At 37.1% G+C, this 17228-nt stretch overlaps 1 protein-coding gene across 1 annotated transcript in view; it reads left to right on the forward strand.

Annotated features, from left to right (window-relative positions):
• Positions 1-342: 342 nt before the first annotated feature.
• The window catches only part of LOC127442520 (AP-1 complex subunit mu-1-like), a 37581-nt gene continuing 20695 nt past the window's right edge, over positions 343-17228 (forward strand). Inside the window, exons 1-9 of the mRNA XM_051700625.1 lie at positions 343-549; positions 2543-2699; positions 4365-4432; positions 7461-7591; positions 8352-8499; positions 8844-8970; positions 16337-16479; positions 16705-16776; positions 16891-17049. Of these exons, the coding sequence (XP_051556585.1) occupies positions 508-549; positions 2543-2699; positions 4365-4432; positions 7461-7591; positions 8352-8499; positions 8844-8970; positions 16337-16479; positions 16705-16776; positions 16891-17049 (1047 nt within the window). The 5' untranslated portion in view covers positions 343-507. The remainder of the gene's footprint in view (positions 550-2542; positions 2700-4364; positions 4433-7460; positions 7592-8351; positions 8500-8843; positions 8971-16336; positions 16480-16704; positions 16777-16890; positions 17050-17228) is intronic.

Consider the following 17228-nt stretch of genomic DNA (forward strand, 5'->3'; position numbering starts at 1 on the left):
TTTGATAAAAAAAATTACTTTTTTCAAATAGTGATGGTGCTGTTTTTTACATCAGTAATGTCCTGACTATACTTTGTGGTCAGTTGAGTGCCACTTTGGTGAATTAAAGGACCAATTTCCTTCCGAAACAGCAAAATGTGTATATTATTCCAAACTTTTGGCCTCCAGTGTGTGTGTGTGTGTGTATATATATATATATATATATATATAGATAGATAGATATACACACATCAATAACGTTTTTGAACTGGAATTGGTGGCAAACAGGAAACAGGAAACATACTGCAGTGTTCTCATTCATCCAGTGCGGCAGGTGGCGCTACAGTCACACACGCGCTGGTCGCGGCACCACCCGGTTCCTCTAAATCTCTTATCCGCTGTTTGATGATATTGGCGATTTTATGAGCGTCTTAAACGGGTGACAGTTCTTCATTAAACACACCAATGCCTCAGAAGTGAGCGTACTTCTCTACATTACCGATAAAAGTGGTCGAGAGAGGTGGAGAGATGTCTGCCAGCGCGGTTTATGTGTTAGATCTGAAGGGGAAGGTGAGATAACGGTTCACTAGCACAGTTGGCTAAAGCTAATCACACCCAACATCAATCTGAGGAGATCTAAATAATGTCAAAATAAATGTTTCTCATGTTTTGAAAGATCTGTGGGTTTTAACATCCCATATCCTGATGTATTATTCCATGTATAAATTCACCATTTTAAAGCAGCTGTTTACTATTAACTGAATTAATATGTGTTGGATAAAGTGACTGATCAAATCAATCACTATCAATAAAAAGTAGATAAAATGTTAATCTCCACATCCGTCGTCATTTAAACTCACTCTTTGTTGATATTTAAGCTTTCAATTGTTTTTAAAGCACTTTGGGTTACTATAGAAATTAAGTGTGGACTTTAGATGTAGTTTTTTATTGTTTTTATTGTGAATTTTTGGTGTTGAGTGGGCAAAATGTTCCATGCACCCCTTAGAAAAGTATTATGGTTGAACCTTGGTACTTTGATAAATACCAGGTCATATTTTTGAGATTCCAGAATTGGAGGACAATTTAGGCATCAATATTCTTCAAAATTTTACTTTAGTTCACATTTTTTGTTATGTATTTTAAGAAAAGAGGTAATAAACCTTCAGAAAACTGTATTTGTCCAGCTTAGGCATCAAATATAAATTTTAAACCTGTTGTGCGTCAACTTAAAAAAGTTACTTGGAGGTTATTAGAAACTACCATAATAATATTATATATTAATATTATTTTTTACTTTCAGTGAATTAATTTTTTTTAACCAACATCAGTCCTGATCATAACTACCAAATATTCATTCATTTTCAGGATTTTAACTCTTTAAATGTCAGTTTGTTTATATAATGCCACTGTTGTTTTTTACACACACACACACACACACACACACACACACACACATTTCTCAATACACACATACATCATTTATTCAAATGGCCTGCAGTGCTCTATAATACAGCAAACAGAAAATAGGGGAAAAGCATGTATTTGCTCCATAGGCTAAACATGAGAACAATGGCGCCATCTGGTGGAAAATATAAAAAATGTAAATTTTGAAGCCAGGGCTCCGAAATGAAAGCATGATATCATAGAATTCATGATTTTATGCTTTAATGGCACTGGGATCAAATATTGCAGTTTTAATGGGTTTCAATGGGGACATTTTTGTCCTGGAGATCCTGAGTGTAACTATTTTGTGTACACAGTGTATTATAGGAACTGAGGTTGAAATATCAAAATTCCCCCCAAAAATACACACCTTTGGCAAAATGTATGCCGTTGGCATTAACACAGCCAAAATTATTTTTCAAAATGAAAAAGACAAAAATGTCCCGAAGGTCGCACAAGGGTTAAGAAAACTGATGAGGGTGCAACCCTGTTACTCAAAAAAAAAAAAAACGTTAACAGGGTAGGCACACTCACGCTAATATTAGCAATTTCTCAAGAAAAGATGCTAATTTGTGAATGAAATGTCAATGTCAAGATCTTTAAAGTCATATTTATACAGTAAACAAGAAAACATTGAAATAAGTACTCTTTTATACTGATAATGTTAGTAACAGGGTTGAGTTGTTTAGATCGACGAAGGCAACCAATGCTGAAAAGATGATACAAATATTGAAAATGGAAGAATGAAATTACTTTTATTCTGGCCATGCTGTTAGCAAATTTCTTGATGATGTAATTCCCTGTTTGCCGTGTGACCTATTGTTTTTCCATGCCCTTCATCAGGCTAGGTTGGTTTCGGTAACAGGGTTGAGCACAAGATGTGAGACACAACTTAAATGCGATATTTCTAATATTTAAAATAATACATTATTATTATTATTTTTTGTACACCATTAAAAGACACTTATCAACCACATTATACAAAAAAAAAAGAAGAAAAAATATCTCATTTTAACTATTATATTTGACATGCAGTTTGGTCATTAACAATATGGGATGAGGAAAAATGTTGTGCATTATTTTCTGTTGTCTAAGAGGCGTTTGTATGTGTGTGTTTCAGGTCCTGATTTGCCGTAATTACCGCGGCGATGTGGACATGTCCGAGATTGAGCATTTTATGACCCTGTTGATGGATAAAGAGGAGGAGGGCACATTATCACCCATTCTGGCTCACGGAGGTGTTCGTTTCATGTGGATTAAACACAACAATCTTTACCGTATCCTATCACTCACAGCTCACTCTTGGATCTGTTATGACTACAGCTGTCAAAACTATAAAAAAAAAATGCTATTAATCGTGATTAAATGTTTTAATCGACTGACAGCACTAGTTATTACCCTTAGGCCTGTCATGATTATAAATAATCGTCTGATTGCGATTATTTGTTGTGTGCATTGAACAAGCACTACACGGATGCCTTTAATGGTTGTGCACTGTCACCATGTCAACAACCGCGTTTCCCGCTGAAAGCATTTAAACACGCTCCTCCCACTGGGCCCCATGGGAGTTGTAGGCCCGTATAAGCCCGTGCGTTAATGCGCCCCTGGTCAAATGAATGACTAGTAAGAAAGTACGGACACATAACTCAGTAACAGTTCCTGGTTTATTTGGAGTAAATCATTAATTCAGCTCCAACTGATTCGTAAGTCTTTTTGATTCACTAAAAAGAACCGGCTCAAAAGAGTAATTTGTTGGGAGTACAGGAAACGCTGAGTATTTTAGTCTGGTTTTCTCTTTGCATCGCCGGAAGTTCAAGAACCATTAATGGAACCGAACACCATGAAAATCATTTGGTTCCTGTATAATAATGTAACCATAAGAATTTGTATGTGTTGTGGTGGGTTATTAAAACTTACTTGCACATCCATTGGAAATCCAAGAGCGGTCTTCTCTTTATCACGATGGCATGAACGCTCCTGAACATTACTTTCAGCTTGCTTCTGGATTTACATAGTACTTATTAGAGAGCCGTTCGATGTAAACACCTGCAATATCACTGACTGCAGGCCTACAGCGCCCCCTTCAGGACAAAACTGGAACATGTTACATTATTTGACAAGCTGACACAAACTGATGCTGGATGTCCATTGGCCCGCTTCACCACGTACCGTGATAGAAAGGAAAAGGCACCCTCCAGAGTTGCGTGTGACACTGCGTAATTCACCAGCCAAATAGAAAATGTATCCACAATTGCCACTTGGCGGAGTTAATTTCGAACCCTGTGTGAAAGTGATGGATTTAGGACAGATATATTTTACTATTGCATACCTTATAATATAATAGCTATTCAGGTTTGCTGGATTAAAAAAACAAATAAAATTGTGTAAATATAAAATGTACCAAGTCTAAAGGTCACCAAAAAGAGAGGCAGATATTTTAAGTATTTGGAAATATTTTGATATTTTAAATATTATTTTTCATGTCATTCATAATGTTTTTAAGCCTTAAAGGAAATTATATATCCCTATTTTATTATATGACTCCCATTTAAATCTGAATAAATGTTTGAAGCACACATACACCTTAGGAAGTATGACAGTTAATCGTACAAGCCCTTAAACAGACAATTAATCGTCATAATTGCGGTTAATTTTTGGACAATAAATCGTCAGCCAAATTTCATAATCGTGACAGCCCTAATTACACTACTGTATTTTCTCTACTGATGTAGGGGGATAAGTGTTGATATTACATGATACCAGCCATAATACAGACTCTTCTATAGCTTTTTTGGAGATTAATTTGTTTTTCTTCACATATTTCACATAACAATATTTGATGTAACCTGTTAATCATTTTGTCCACTATGAACATGACAAGTTTGATTCATTTGTTGTATCTCTCTTAAGCATGTTTTGCCTCTTAACTTATTGCCAAACAGTTGTTGCAACATCCAAAAAGAATGCTTGTGTCTCCCTGGTTTTCTCCTTCCTCTACAAAGTTGTTCAGGTACTGTACGTTATATCAGTTTTAATGCATACATCGGGTCATTAGTGACCCAGGACCTCATTCCACACCTCTTTAGTATTCCTCAACCTTTCTCTTCTGAATAGTATAACAAAAGATAAAAACAAAGACAAAAAATAAAATAAAAATTGGCAAAATTGCAAAGAATCTCTCTCTCTCTCTCTATATATATATATATATATATATATATATATATACACTACTGGTCAAAAGTTTTGAAACACTTGACTGAAATGTTTCTCATGATCTTAAAAATCTTTTGATCTGAAGGCGTATGCTTAAATGTTAATTTATGTATTTCATTATAAAACTAAAATTTTATTAATTTTGTTTTTTTTTAATTTATGACTTGGACCAAATAATAAAGAAAAAAAGCCAATAAGTGCCCAACATAGATGGGAACTCCTTCAATATTGTTTAAAAAGCATCCCAGGGTGATACCTCAAGAAGTTGGTTGAAGAACTGCTTAATTACCAAAAGTGTATAGGGTTATTAAAGACCCAAGATATGTAATAGTGTCATTTTTTTGCACTTCCATAATAATATTTTGAAGATTATTTCATATCTATGTAAGTTTACTTTTACAGGATATATATTTCTTTGTCTTTTACAAGACAAATGAGTACTACAGTTGAAGTCAGAAGTTTACATATACATTAGTCAAATACATTTAAACTCTGTTTTTCCCAATTCCTGACATTTAATCGTAGAAAACATTCCCTGTCTTAGGTCAGTTAGGATCACTATTTTAAGAATGTGAAATGTCAGAATAATAGTAGAGAGAATTATTTATTTCAGCTTTTATTTCTTTCATCACATTCCCAGTGGGTCAGAAGTTTACACACACTTTGTTAGTATTTGGTAGCATTGCCTTTAAATTGTTTAACTTGGGTCAAATGTTTTGGGTAGCCTTCCACAAGCTTCTCACAATAAGTTGCTGGAATTTTGGCCCATTCCTCCAGACAGAACTGGTGTAACTGAGTCAGGTTTGTTGGCCTCCTTGCTCGCACACGCTTTTTCAGTTCTGCCCACAAATTTTCTATTGGATTGAGGTCAGGGCTTTGTGATGGCCACTCCAATACCTTGACTTTGTTGTCCTTCAGCCATTTTGCCACAAATTTGGAGGTATGCTTGGGGTCATTGTCCATTTGGAAGACCCATTTGCGACTGAGCTTTAACTTCCTGGCTGATGTCTTGAGATGCTGCTTCAATATATCCACTTCATTTTCCTTACTCATTATACCATCTATTTTGTGAAGTGCACCAGTCCCACCTGCAGCAAAGCACCCACACAACATGATGCTGCCACCCCCATGCTTCACGGTTGGGATGGTGTTCTTCGGCTTGCAAGCCTCACCCTTTTTCCTCCAAACATAACAATGATCATTATGGCCAAACAGTTCCATTTTTGTTTCATTAGGCAAGAGGAAATTTCTCCAAAAAGTACAATCTTTGTCCCCATGTGCACTTGCAAACTGTAGTCTGGCTTTTTTATGGCAGTTTTGGAGCAGTGGCTTCTTCCTTGCTGTGCAGCCTTTCAGGTTTTGTTGATATAGGACTCGTTTTACTGTGGATATAGATACTTGTCTACCTGTTTCCTCCAGCATCTTCACAAGGTCCTTTGCTGTTGTTCTGGGATTGATTTGTGCTTTTCGCATCAAACTACGTTCATCTCTAGGAGACAGAATGCGTCTCCTTCCTGAGCGGTATGATGGCTGCGTGGTCCCATGGTGTTTATATTTGTGTACTATTGTTTGTACAGATGTACATGGTACCTTCAGGCATTTGAAAATTGCTCCCAAGGATGAACCAGATTTGTGGAGGTCCACAATTTGTTTTTCTGAGGTCTTGTCTGATTTCTTTGATTTTCCCATGATGTCAAGCAAAGAGGCACTGAGTTTGAAGGTAGGCCTTAAAATACATCCACAGGTACACCTCCAATTCAGTACACCTCCTATCAGAAGCTAATTGGCTAAAGGTTTGATATCATTTTCTGGGATTTTCCAAGCTGCTTAAAGGCACAGTTAACTTAGTGTATGTAAACTTCTGACCCACTGGAATTGTGATATGGTCAGTTAAAAGTGAAACAATCTGTCTGTAAACAATTGTTGGAAACATGCATAAAGTAGATGTCTTAAACGAGTGGCCAAAACTATAGTTTGCTCATATGAAATCTGTAGAGTGGTTAAAAAATGAGTTTTAATGACTTCAACCTAAGTGTATGTAAACTTCTGACTTTAACTGTAAATCATGTTGATTTCTGTGTAACAATGGTGAATTATCAGCATTCCATATACATGTACACATATACAATGCTATTTCTTACTCAAGGTGGTGCTGTTGTTTCAGTGATTGACTTGATTTACATTGTAAATTGCTATTTGATGAAAAAGCAACGTGGAAGTAAACTATAGCAAGTGTAACACATGAACACTATGATTTGGCTGTTGCCATTTGGGAATGAATGTGTCTATTTAGACTCGGTGCATGAGAAAATAAAAATGTGTAGATTATGTGTTATGTTAAGCTCAATATGAGTTTGACAGCCAGTTGCATCTCTTGAAATGTCAGCGTGGAAGTAATGAATCCTGTTTTATATTTGTTGCATCATCTCTTTGATATATGAAAAATAAAACACCAAAATATATCAGAATATATTCTATTCTATTATTTTCTAAATGTCTTAAAAAAGGTTTGAAAATTTGACACTATTTGGGCATTTTGTAGATCCATTTGTGATAGATATACAGTACCTGTCGAGTCGCTAAAGACCCAAGCATATAATAATGTTGAACACCCATACATTTCAGGGTTAATAATGTTTCTTTTGCACTTAAAAGTAATTTCTGAGTCAGAGGAGGATCATAACAAGGCCCACTTTTCTTGTATCTTGTGTGCTGATTAGAGACGGCAAAAGACAGTTGTGGTTGTGTAAAGCACCCCGAAAACAACTACTGAGAATTCCACCTGCTTTACTCTAATAGGTGCGTGATGTGTCTGTATGTCTCAGGTGTTCTCAGAATACTTTAAGGAGCTGGAGGAGGAGAGTATCAGAGATAACTTTGTGATCATCTACGAGCTGCTAGATGAACTCATGGACTTTGGATATCCTCAAACTACTGACAGCAAAATCCTGCAGGAGTGAGTATGGAACAGAATCATTCACCTAAAATTGAAAATGATCATTTTCTACTCACCTGCATTTCGCTCGGATGTTTAAGAGAAGCTTAGCAGAATGTCCAAGCTACTCTTGTTCCATACAATGAAAGTGAATCCTGACCAGGGGCTGTAAATCTCCAGAAAACGATAAATTAGCACTGCAAAAGTGGTCCTTACATCATGTGCTGAATCCCAAGTTTCCTGAAGCAGATTGAAATTGAAGCTGTTATTCACTGATAATCTTCACCTCTATCGAAGCTCAATTTCAGGTTAAAAATGAGACGTCAACATCATTGATATTAAAATGCAATTGGTTCTCATATGTAGTAACTGAGTATACCAAGGGCGGGCTAGATTATCAGTGAATAACGACTTCTATTTTAATCTAATCCTCACATGAAACCATCGAATGACTTCAGAAGACTTGGAATATAGCACTTAAGTCATATTTACTACTTTTATATTTACATTTACATATTTAGTACTTTAAGCTGCTTAACAATTCTTCAAAATTGTATACTTTTGTGTTCCACTGGAAAACTAATAGCATATGGGTTTAGAATGACATGAGGGTGAGTAAATAATGACAGATCTCTGTAATGTGCTTGAATTACTTAGAAATATTTCCAGGCCTTTCAGTGACACACCAGCAGGTGTCATTCAAGAACAACTTATAGATAAGTGTGTTTGCAGAAGTTCCAGTCTTCATTTCGCCAATGTCATTGTGCTTGTCAATACACAGATACATCACACAGGAAGGTCACAAGTTGGACACTGGTGCCCCACGACCCCCTGCCACCGTAACCAACGCTGTGTCCTGGAGGTCGGAGGGTATCAAGTACAGGAAGAACGAGGTTTTCCTGGACGTCATCGAGTCTGTCAACCTCCTGGTATGGTTTTAGAAAAACCACGTTTCTTAGATGTCTCTAGACTCGCTCAAAATAAACACAGGAATCCATCCTAACAAACAGGATGCAGGTCACAGTGACAATCATGTTATTATGCCTTTGTTATGTAAGGTGATGAACCTGCTGTTTTCATAACAATTTTAATATTTACTCGGTGTAGCTCCTACAAATAGCAATTTTTTTTTCTTTTTCAAATAGTACAGGTCATGAGTTCAAATAATGAGATGAACCATTTTAATTTGGTTTTATTTCTTGGTCTGAGTTTCCATCAGAATTGTATTTTTCTGTCAAATAGTACTGCCTCATGCATGCTGATCTTTCTCCAGGTCAGTGCGAACGGTAACGTCCTGTGCAGTGAGATTGTTGGCTCCATTAAGATGAGAGTATTCCTTTCGGGAATGCCAGAGCTCCGTTTGGGTCTGAATGATAAAGTTCTGTTTGAAAACACTGGACGTGAGTGATTTATTTTTATTTTTTATCTTTGTCTCTCTGTCTATTTCACATTTCAGCATGCTTAATGTCAACATGAAACCAAATCTGACCTGAATTTATTATATATATATATATATATATATTTATGGTGTAGTGACTCGCCTCAATCCAGGTGGCGGAGGACGAATCTCAGTTGCCTCCGCATCTGAGACCGTCAATCCGTGCATCTTATCACGTGGCTTGTATAGCGCGTTACCGTGGAGACATAGCACGTGTGGAGGCTTCACGCTATTCTCCGTGGCATCCATGCACAACTCACCACGTGCCCCACCGAGAGCGAAAACCACATTATAGTGACCACAAGGAGGTTACCCCATGTGACTCTACCCTCCCTAGCAACTGGGCCAGTTTGGTTGCTTAGGAGACCTGGCTGGAGTCACTCAGCACGCCCTGGATTCGAACTCGCGACTGTGGTAGTCAGCGTCTTTACTCGCTGAGCTACCCAGGCCATAAATTTTGCTTATCTTATGCATGATTCATCTACGGAGCCCCTTAGAGAACGGGCATAATTCATTTTTTTTAAATAGTTTGCTTTTCCTCGCAATACTGTAGCTTTATCTATCCCTTTACGAAAATTCATTGTGGTTTACTATAGTAACCATAGTTAAACTATGGTATTTGTAGTAAAACCATATTAACCACAAAATTTGCTATGGTTTTACTACAGTAACTATATTTTTAAGGGATAGTTCACCCAAAAATGAAAATTCTCTCATCATTTACTCACTCTCATGCCATCCCATATGTGTCTAACTTTGTTCTTTTGCTGAACACAAACGAAGAATATCTCAGTTCTGTAGGTCCATACAATGCAAGTGAATGGCGGCCAGAACTTTGAAGGTCCAAAAAGCATATAAAGGCAGCATAAAAGTAATCCATATGACTCCGGTGGTTTAATCCATGTCTTCTGAAGCGATCCAATTGGTTTTTGTTGAGAACACACCAAAACATAACTCACTGTACGTCATGCCATTGCAGTCTCTGGGCACGATCATGACTTCATGATTACACTTCCTAGTGCTTGGCACATGCGCAGAGCGCTAGATGGCTCTATAGGAAGTGCAATCGAGCTTGAAATCCAAAAACAAACTTGGGCCCGTATTCACAAAGATTTTTATCTTACCACAAGGAGTTCTCCAAAGAGTTCCTATTTAGGAGTTTTTGCTTAAATCCTATTCAAAAAACTGCTAAGAGCAAGTTTTTTTTAAGGAAATCTTAAGATAAGAGTAAGGCGGAGTTGACCTCGTTGCTATTTATAAGCTAAGACAGACAACGATGAATTGTCGGATGATGTGTGGTCTGGAGAATTATATGCATGTATAGTTTGATAGAATATTCTGCTGACGGGTGACAGAAATTCCCAATCCATCCGTGCTACACAGTTTCATTTTGATGTGGCCAATGAGTGCAGAGTTGTTAAAACCTTTATCTCTGGTGTCTTATTTTTATTTATTTATTTTTTTCAGCTGTGGGAGAGATAATTGCATCTCTAACTAAGTTTACAATAATAAAAAAGGTCAATGTCAACATTATAATATTATAATATTAAAATACATTGATTTAATTGTGATTCAGGCGATACCTTTTTAAACAGTCAGTGTCATAATAATATTCTAATATATTGTTTAATGTGGATTGACAGCAGCAGTCATGCTTAGGATCGTTTGTGAGTAGGGCTGCAACTAATGATTGTTTTGCTAATCGACTAATTAGAAAGATTATTCGACTATTCTGCGATTTATTACAACTATTAATCATTAGCTCTTAACCGACTATTCAGCTTCTGCCCCGACTTAAAAGGTTGTATTAAACGTGCTTACTAACACTAAAGAGGACAAAATCATCTTTTAAAAATACCTCTAAATGACATTCACTGAATTAAATGGAAAAAATACTTTTTATTAAGTTTAATTCAGTAAAAAATGAACTGCAAAAAATCCTATTGTTATCGAGTGTTTTTGTTTTGTTTTCCATTTTAAAATGATCTACAAGTCCTTAAAACAAGATACATTTACTTGAGAAGCAACATACAGTGCATCCGGAAATTATTCACAGCGCTTCACTTTTTCCACATTTTGTTATGTTACAGCCTTATTCCAAAATGGATTAAATTAATTATTTTCTTTAAAATTCTACAAACAATACCCCATAATGACAATGTGAAAGAAGTTTGTTTGAAATCTTTGCAAATTTATTAAAAATAAAAAACTAAACAAATCACATGTACATAAGTATTCACAGCCTTTGCATTTGACACTCATAATTGAGCTCAGGTGCATCCTGTTTCCACTGATCATCCTTGATGTTTCTACAACTTGATTGGAGTCCACCTGTGGTAAATTCAGTTGATTGGACATGATTTGGAAAGGCACACACCTGTCTATATAAGGTCCCACAGTTAACAGTGCATGTCAGAGCACAAACCAAGCCATGAAGTCCAAGGAATTGTCTGTAGACCTCCGAGACAGGATTGTATCGAGGCACAGATCTGGGTACAGAAAAATGTCTGCAGCATTGAAGGTCCAAATGAGCACAGTGGCCTCCATCATCCATAAATGGAAGACGTTTGGAACCACCAGGACTCTTCCTAGAGCTGGCCGCCTGGCCAAACTGAGCGATCGGGGGAGAAGGGCCTTAGTCAGGGAGGTGACCAAGAACCCGATGGTCACTCTGACAGAGCTCCAGCATTTCTCTGTGGAGAGAGGAGAACCTTCCAGAAGAACAACCATCTCTGCAGCACTCCACCAATCAGGCCTGTATGGTAGAGTGGCCAGACGGAAGCCACTCCTCAGTAAAAGGCACATGACAGCCTGCCTGGAGTTTGCCAAAAGGCACCTGAAGGACTCTCAGACCACGAGAAACAAAGATTGAACTCTTTGGCCTGAATGGCAAGCATCATGTCTGGAGGAAACCAGGCACCGCTCATCTCCTGGCCAATACCATCCCTACAGTGAAGCATGGTGGTGGTAGCATCATGCTGTGGGGATGTTTTTCAGTGGCAGGAACTGGGAGACTAGTCAGGATCGAGGGAAAGATGAATGCAGCAATGTACAGAGACATCCTTGATGAAAACCTGCTCCAGAGCGCTCTGGACCTCAGACTGGGGCGAAGGTTCATCTTCCAACAGGACAACGACCCTAAGCACACAGCCAAGATAACAAAGGAGTGGCTCTGGGACAACTCTGTGAATGTCCTTGAGTGGCCCAGCCAGAGCCCAGACTTGAACCCGATTGAACATCTCTGGAGAGATCTGAAAATGGCTGTGCACCGACGCTCCCCATCCAACCTGATGGAGCTTGAGAGGTCCTGCAAAGAAGAATGGGAGAAACTGCCCAAAAATAGGTGTGCCAAACTTGTAGCATCATACTCAAAAAGACTTGAGGCTGTAATTGGTGCCAAAGGTGCTTCAACAAAGTATTGAGCAAAGGCTGTGAATACTTATGTACATGTGATTTTTTTTTTTCATTTTTTATTTTTAACAAATTTGCAAAGATTTCAAATAAACTTCTTTCACGTTGTCATTATTTTGAATTTTGAGGAAAATAATGAATTTAATCCATTTTGGAATAAGGCTGTAACAAAACAAAATGTGGAAAAAGTGAAGCGCTGTGAATACTTTCCGGATGCACTGTATAAGATATTTAGACATGCTTTAAGACAATGCATCTTAAATATGTGTAATTTTTCACTTGGTTATACTTCTGTGAGTGCAGTAAAGACAAAATATACTTCAAGATCTATTCTCTAAAAGCAAGTCTAAATATCTGATATGCTGCTTCTCAGGTGAATGCATCTTTTTTAAAAGGATTTTTAGATATTTTAAAATGTTTTTATTTTTAATATTATATTCAACATTCTCAGATAACAATGTTTTTTTCTGCAGTATAGCTGCTAAAGTAAATGTACGTAGTTTTAAAGGAGTTTTAGATATTTATATTGGAAAACAAGCCAAAACAAAAACAAATCAAAAACGTATTTTGTTGCCGTGTATAATGGGGCGAAGACTACCCTCTCTCACCTTTCTGTTCACTTCAATCCATCTTTAACTCACAAAATGTTTTTTTTTTTAGCTCTTATTAATAAAGCTGCGTATTGCCAATTTTCTTCATGATAAGAAACGCACAATGACATTTATTATGATTCAATAAGTTGCGAGTCATCACGTTATAATCTAGCTGCATTAACGAGCGTCCCGCGACAGAGTGTGCATCAGCCGGGTGCAGTTTCAATCTCTTCCCCCTTAGATCGGGACATCTACTCATAGAAGAGGCGCTGACCGCACAGAGAAATGCCAGTTTCAGAGTTTGTAGTTATTTCCATGATCTGCTTCCCTATTATTTGAACTTTATTAAAGCTATAATGCATTAAATATAACTGTATTAAAGATGTAACGCCGGAGTGTTTCCTTTAAAGACGCTCGACACGCAAGTTTTGCTTCAGCAGAGCAGCAGCTCCGGCTCCACTTATTCCGCAACGAGAGTGCTTCTGTATTTACTTATTTTGTATTTTTGCATTATAATTCCTTCATACTTTGCGATCTACATCAGCTGAAGCTGTTTGGAAAGTTTAGAATGCGTCTGTGATCGGTGTAATTCTTCCTCTCGTCAGTCAGGCGTGATCTGCAGTGCTGCTCTCGCGCGTCATCATTAGAGTTTAATGTGATCTCATGTTACGTTAAATGAGATCAAACGACTATTCGACAACGGAAATTTTTGTTGACAATTTTTTATTGTTCACGTTGTCAATAACGTCGACTAATCGTTTCAGCACTTTGTGACTAATTCTTAGGGAGTTAGAAGTCATCCTCATGACAACTTCTAAGCTGTCATGGGTTTAGGAGCTACTTTTAGCGTTAAAATGCTTCATGAATTACTCTTAGATGAACATTTTACGAGTCCTAAAATTAGGAGTGACAAGCCCCTAATTTTTAAGAGTTGCTCCTCAATTTCTGCGTTAGCCTTAAGATTTTTTTTGTGAATATGGGCCCTGATTGCTTCAGAAGACATTTGTTGTAAAACCATATTAATAGTGATATTTATGAATGAACGTTACATTTATATAGTGCTTTTCCGACACTACACTCAGAGTGCTTTACACAGTGAACAGGTGACTCTCCTCAACCACCACCAGTGTGCAGCATCCACCTGGATGATGCGACAGCAGCCATAGTGCGACAGTATGCTCACCACACACCAGCTATTGGTGGAGAGGAGAGAGTAGAGTTATAGAGCCAGTTCACGAAAGGGGATTATTAGGAGGCCATGATTGATATGGGCCAATAGGGGGAATTTGACCAGGACACCGGGGTTACACCCCTACTCTTTTCGAGAAGTGTCCGGGGATTTTTAACAACCGCAGAGAATCAGGACCTCGGTTTAACATCTCGGTGTCCTTTTTTACAGTATAGTGTCCCCATCACTATACTTGGGCATTAGGACACACAAAGACCGCAGCTGGCCTCAATAATACCTCTTCCAGCAGCAACCTTAATTTTCCCCAGGAGGTATCCCATCCAGGTACTGACGAGGCTCAACCCTGCTTAGCTTCAATGGGCAACTGGTCTTGAGCTACAGGGTTTTACTACAGTGAGTGTAGTTGAAGTATGGTATCTGTAGTAAAACCAAATTAATAATGATATTTACCATGGTTTTACTACAGTAAGTATAGTATTCATAGTAAAACCATAGCATGGTAACGGCAAAATGTACCATTGTTTTACTACACTATAGTCTAACTATGGTATTTGTAGGAAAACCATATTAATAACTAAATTTACCATGGATTTACTACATTGAGCGTGGTTGAACTAAGGTATTTGTAGTAAAATCATAGTTACCACAAAATTTACCATGGGTTTATTACAGTAAGCGTAGTTGAAGTAGGGTATTTGTAGTAAAACCATATTAATAACGAAATTTACCATGGTTTTACTACAATAAGTGTAGTTGAACTAAGGTATTTGTAGTAAAACCATATTAATAACGAAATGTACCATGGTTTTACTACAGTAAGCGTAGTTGAACTAGGGTATTTGTAGTAAAACCATATTAATAACGAAATGTACCATGGTTTTACTACAGTAAGCGTAGTTGAACTAGGGTATTTGTAGTAAAACCATATTAATAACGAAATGTACCATGGTTTTACTACAGTAAGCGTAGTTGAACTAGGGTATTTGTAGTAAAACCATATTAATAACGAAATGTACCATGGTTTTACTACAGTAAGCGTAGTTGAACTAGGGTATTTGTAGTAAAACCATATTAATAACGAAATTTACCATGGTTTTACTACAGTAAGCGTAGTTGAACTAGGGTATTTGTAGTAAAACCATATTAATAACGAAATGTACCATGGTTTTACTACAGTAAGCGTAGTTGAACTAGGGTATTTGTAGTAAAACCATATTAATAACGAAATTTACCATGGTTTTACTACAGTAAGCGTAGTTGAACTAGGGTATTTGTAGTAAAACCATATTAATAACGAAATGTACCATGGTTTTACTACAGTAAGCATAGTTGAAGTAGGGTATTTGTAGTAAAAATCATAATTACCACAGAATTTACCATGGTTTTACTACAGTAACTATAATTGGACTGTGGTATTTGTATTAAATCCATATTAAAAACAAAATTTTATATGGTTTTACTATATTAGCCATATCTTAACCAAGATATTCATTGTCAAAATAATACGGGAAAACCAAACCGATGGCAATAAAATCATAATCATTCTGCAGGAAAACAAACAAACAAATAATATACAGTAGTCTCACCATGGTAAAATTTGTGGTTAGTAGTTTTCTACAAATACCATAGTTTAACTATGATTGCTGTAGTAAAATCATGGGTAATTTTTGTAAAGGGTGGATAAACATATTTCAGAAAAAAAGTTCCCCCTGTCCTCCCTATTCATCAGTGCACGACAGAGAAAAGTAGTGTTTTCATACTTTTTCATTAAAATGTAATATTTTCTTTTTTTTTTTTTACCTGTGGTACGACCTAAATTTTTGGATGATGTCACAGAGGCCACACAGGTGGGGAAACATAATATTAACCAAAAAAAATATCATAGCCCACTTTTCACAATCCAGTCAAATCCTGGTGGTTAATATCATACTGGTCCTACATTACTTCCTGTTGAAAATTCAGTTTTACTCCGAAATAGGTAAACGGAAGTTCAAATGAAGTTTCTTGTTTTCTCTAAGACTGAATAGATTGGTAGTTCAGCTGTCTATATATTGCATAAGTTTTCAGCTTTTAAGTTTTCGATGCAGGACATTACTGTGTGCTTTTTGTCATTTGTTCATTCGTCTTCCCTTCAGGTGGTAAGAGTAAGTCTGTGGAGTTGGAGGATGTGAAGTTCCATCAGTGTGTGCGTTTGTCTCGTTTTGAGAACGATCGCACAATCTCCTTCATTCCTCCAGACGGAGAGTTTGAGCTGATGTCTTACCGTCTTAATACACACGTGTGTATATCTCTTTTAAACATACACAAAACAAATGTGTTCTCCTGTACCAGAACAATGTTCCAAACCCTTAGTGAGCTGCCTACGCAGTTATGCCAAAATCTATTTTTTTATATATTTTGGGTAAATGTGATAAAAAGTTTTGGCATAGGCTGAAAACCCATATTGGTGGACCACTAATGATGTTGCTTGATTCTGATGGGGTTTGATTTTCTGTGTGAACAGGTGAAGCCGCTGATCTGGATCGAGTCTGTAATTGAGAAGCATTCACACAGCAGAATCGAGTACATGATTAAAGTGAGAACTCGTTCACTGAAGTGAACTTTTACTATTATGGTCTTGTGCACTTGAATTTGATTTGAAAATATGGTGTTATACAAAGCCTCATTTCTCACACACACTTGTCTGCAGGCCAAATCTCAGTTTAAGAGACGCTCTACTGCCAATAATGTGGAGATTCATATTCCCGTCCCGACCGACGCAGACTCGCCCAAGTTTAAGACCACGGTTGGAAGCGTTAAGTGGGTGCCAGAAAACAGTGAGATTGTTTGGTCCATCAAGTCTTTCCCTGTAAGCACACACATTCTCACGTTGACTCTCATGTTACTGTATGGATTAATCTAAGAAACGGCCAGGCCATATTTACTTTTTTGCATTGTGACATTAAACACATCCTGTCCCTTAAATGCTCATTACTGTAATGAGAATAAAAGATATCATTGAAAAATATAGATGCAAGCAGCAATTAT

Source organism: Myxocyprinus asiaticus, chromosome 6 (assembly GCF_019703515.2).
Source record: "Myxocyprinus asiaticus isolate MX2 ecotype Aquarium Trade chromosome 6, UBuf_Myxa_2, whole genome shotgun sequence".
NCBI lineage: Eukaryota > Metazoa > Chordata > Actinopteri > Cypriniformes > Catostomidae > Myxocyprinus > Myxocyprinus asiaticus.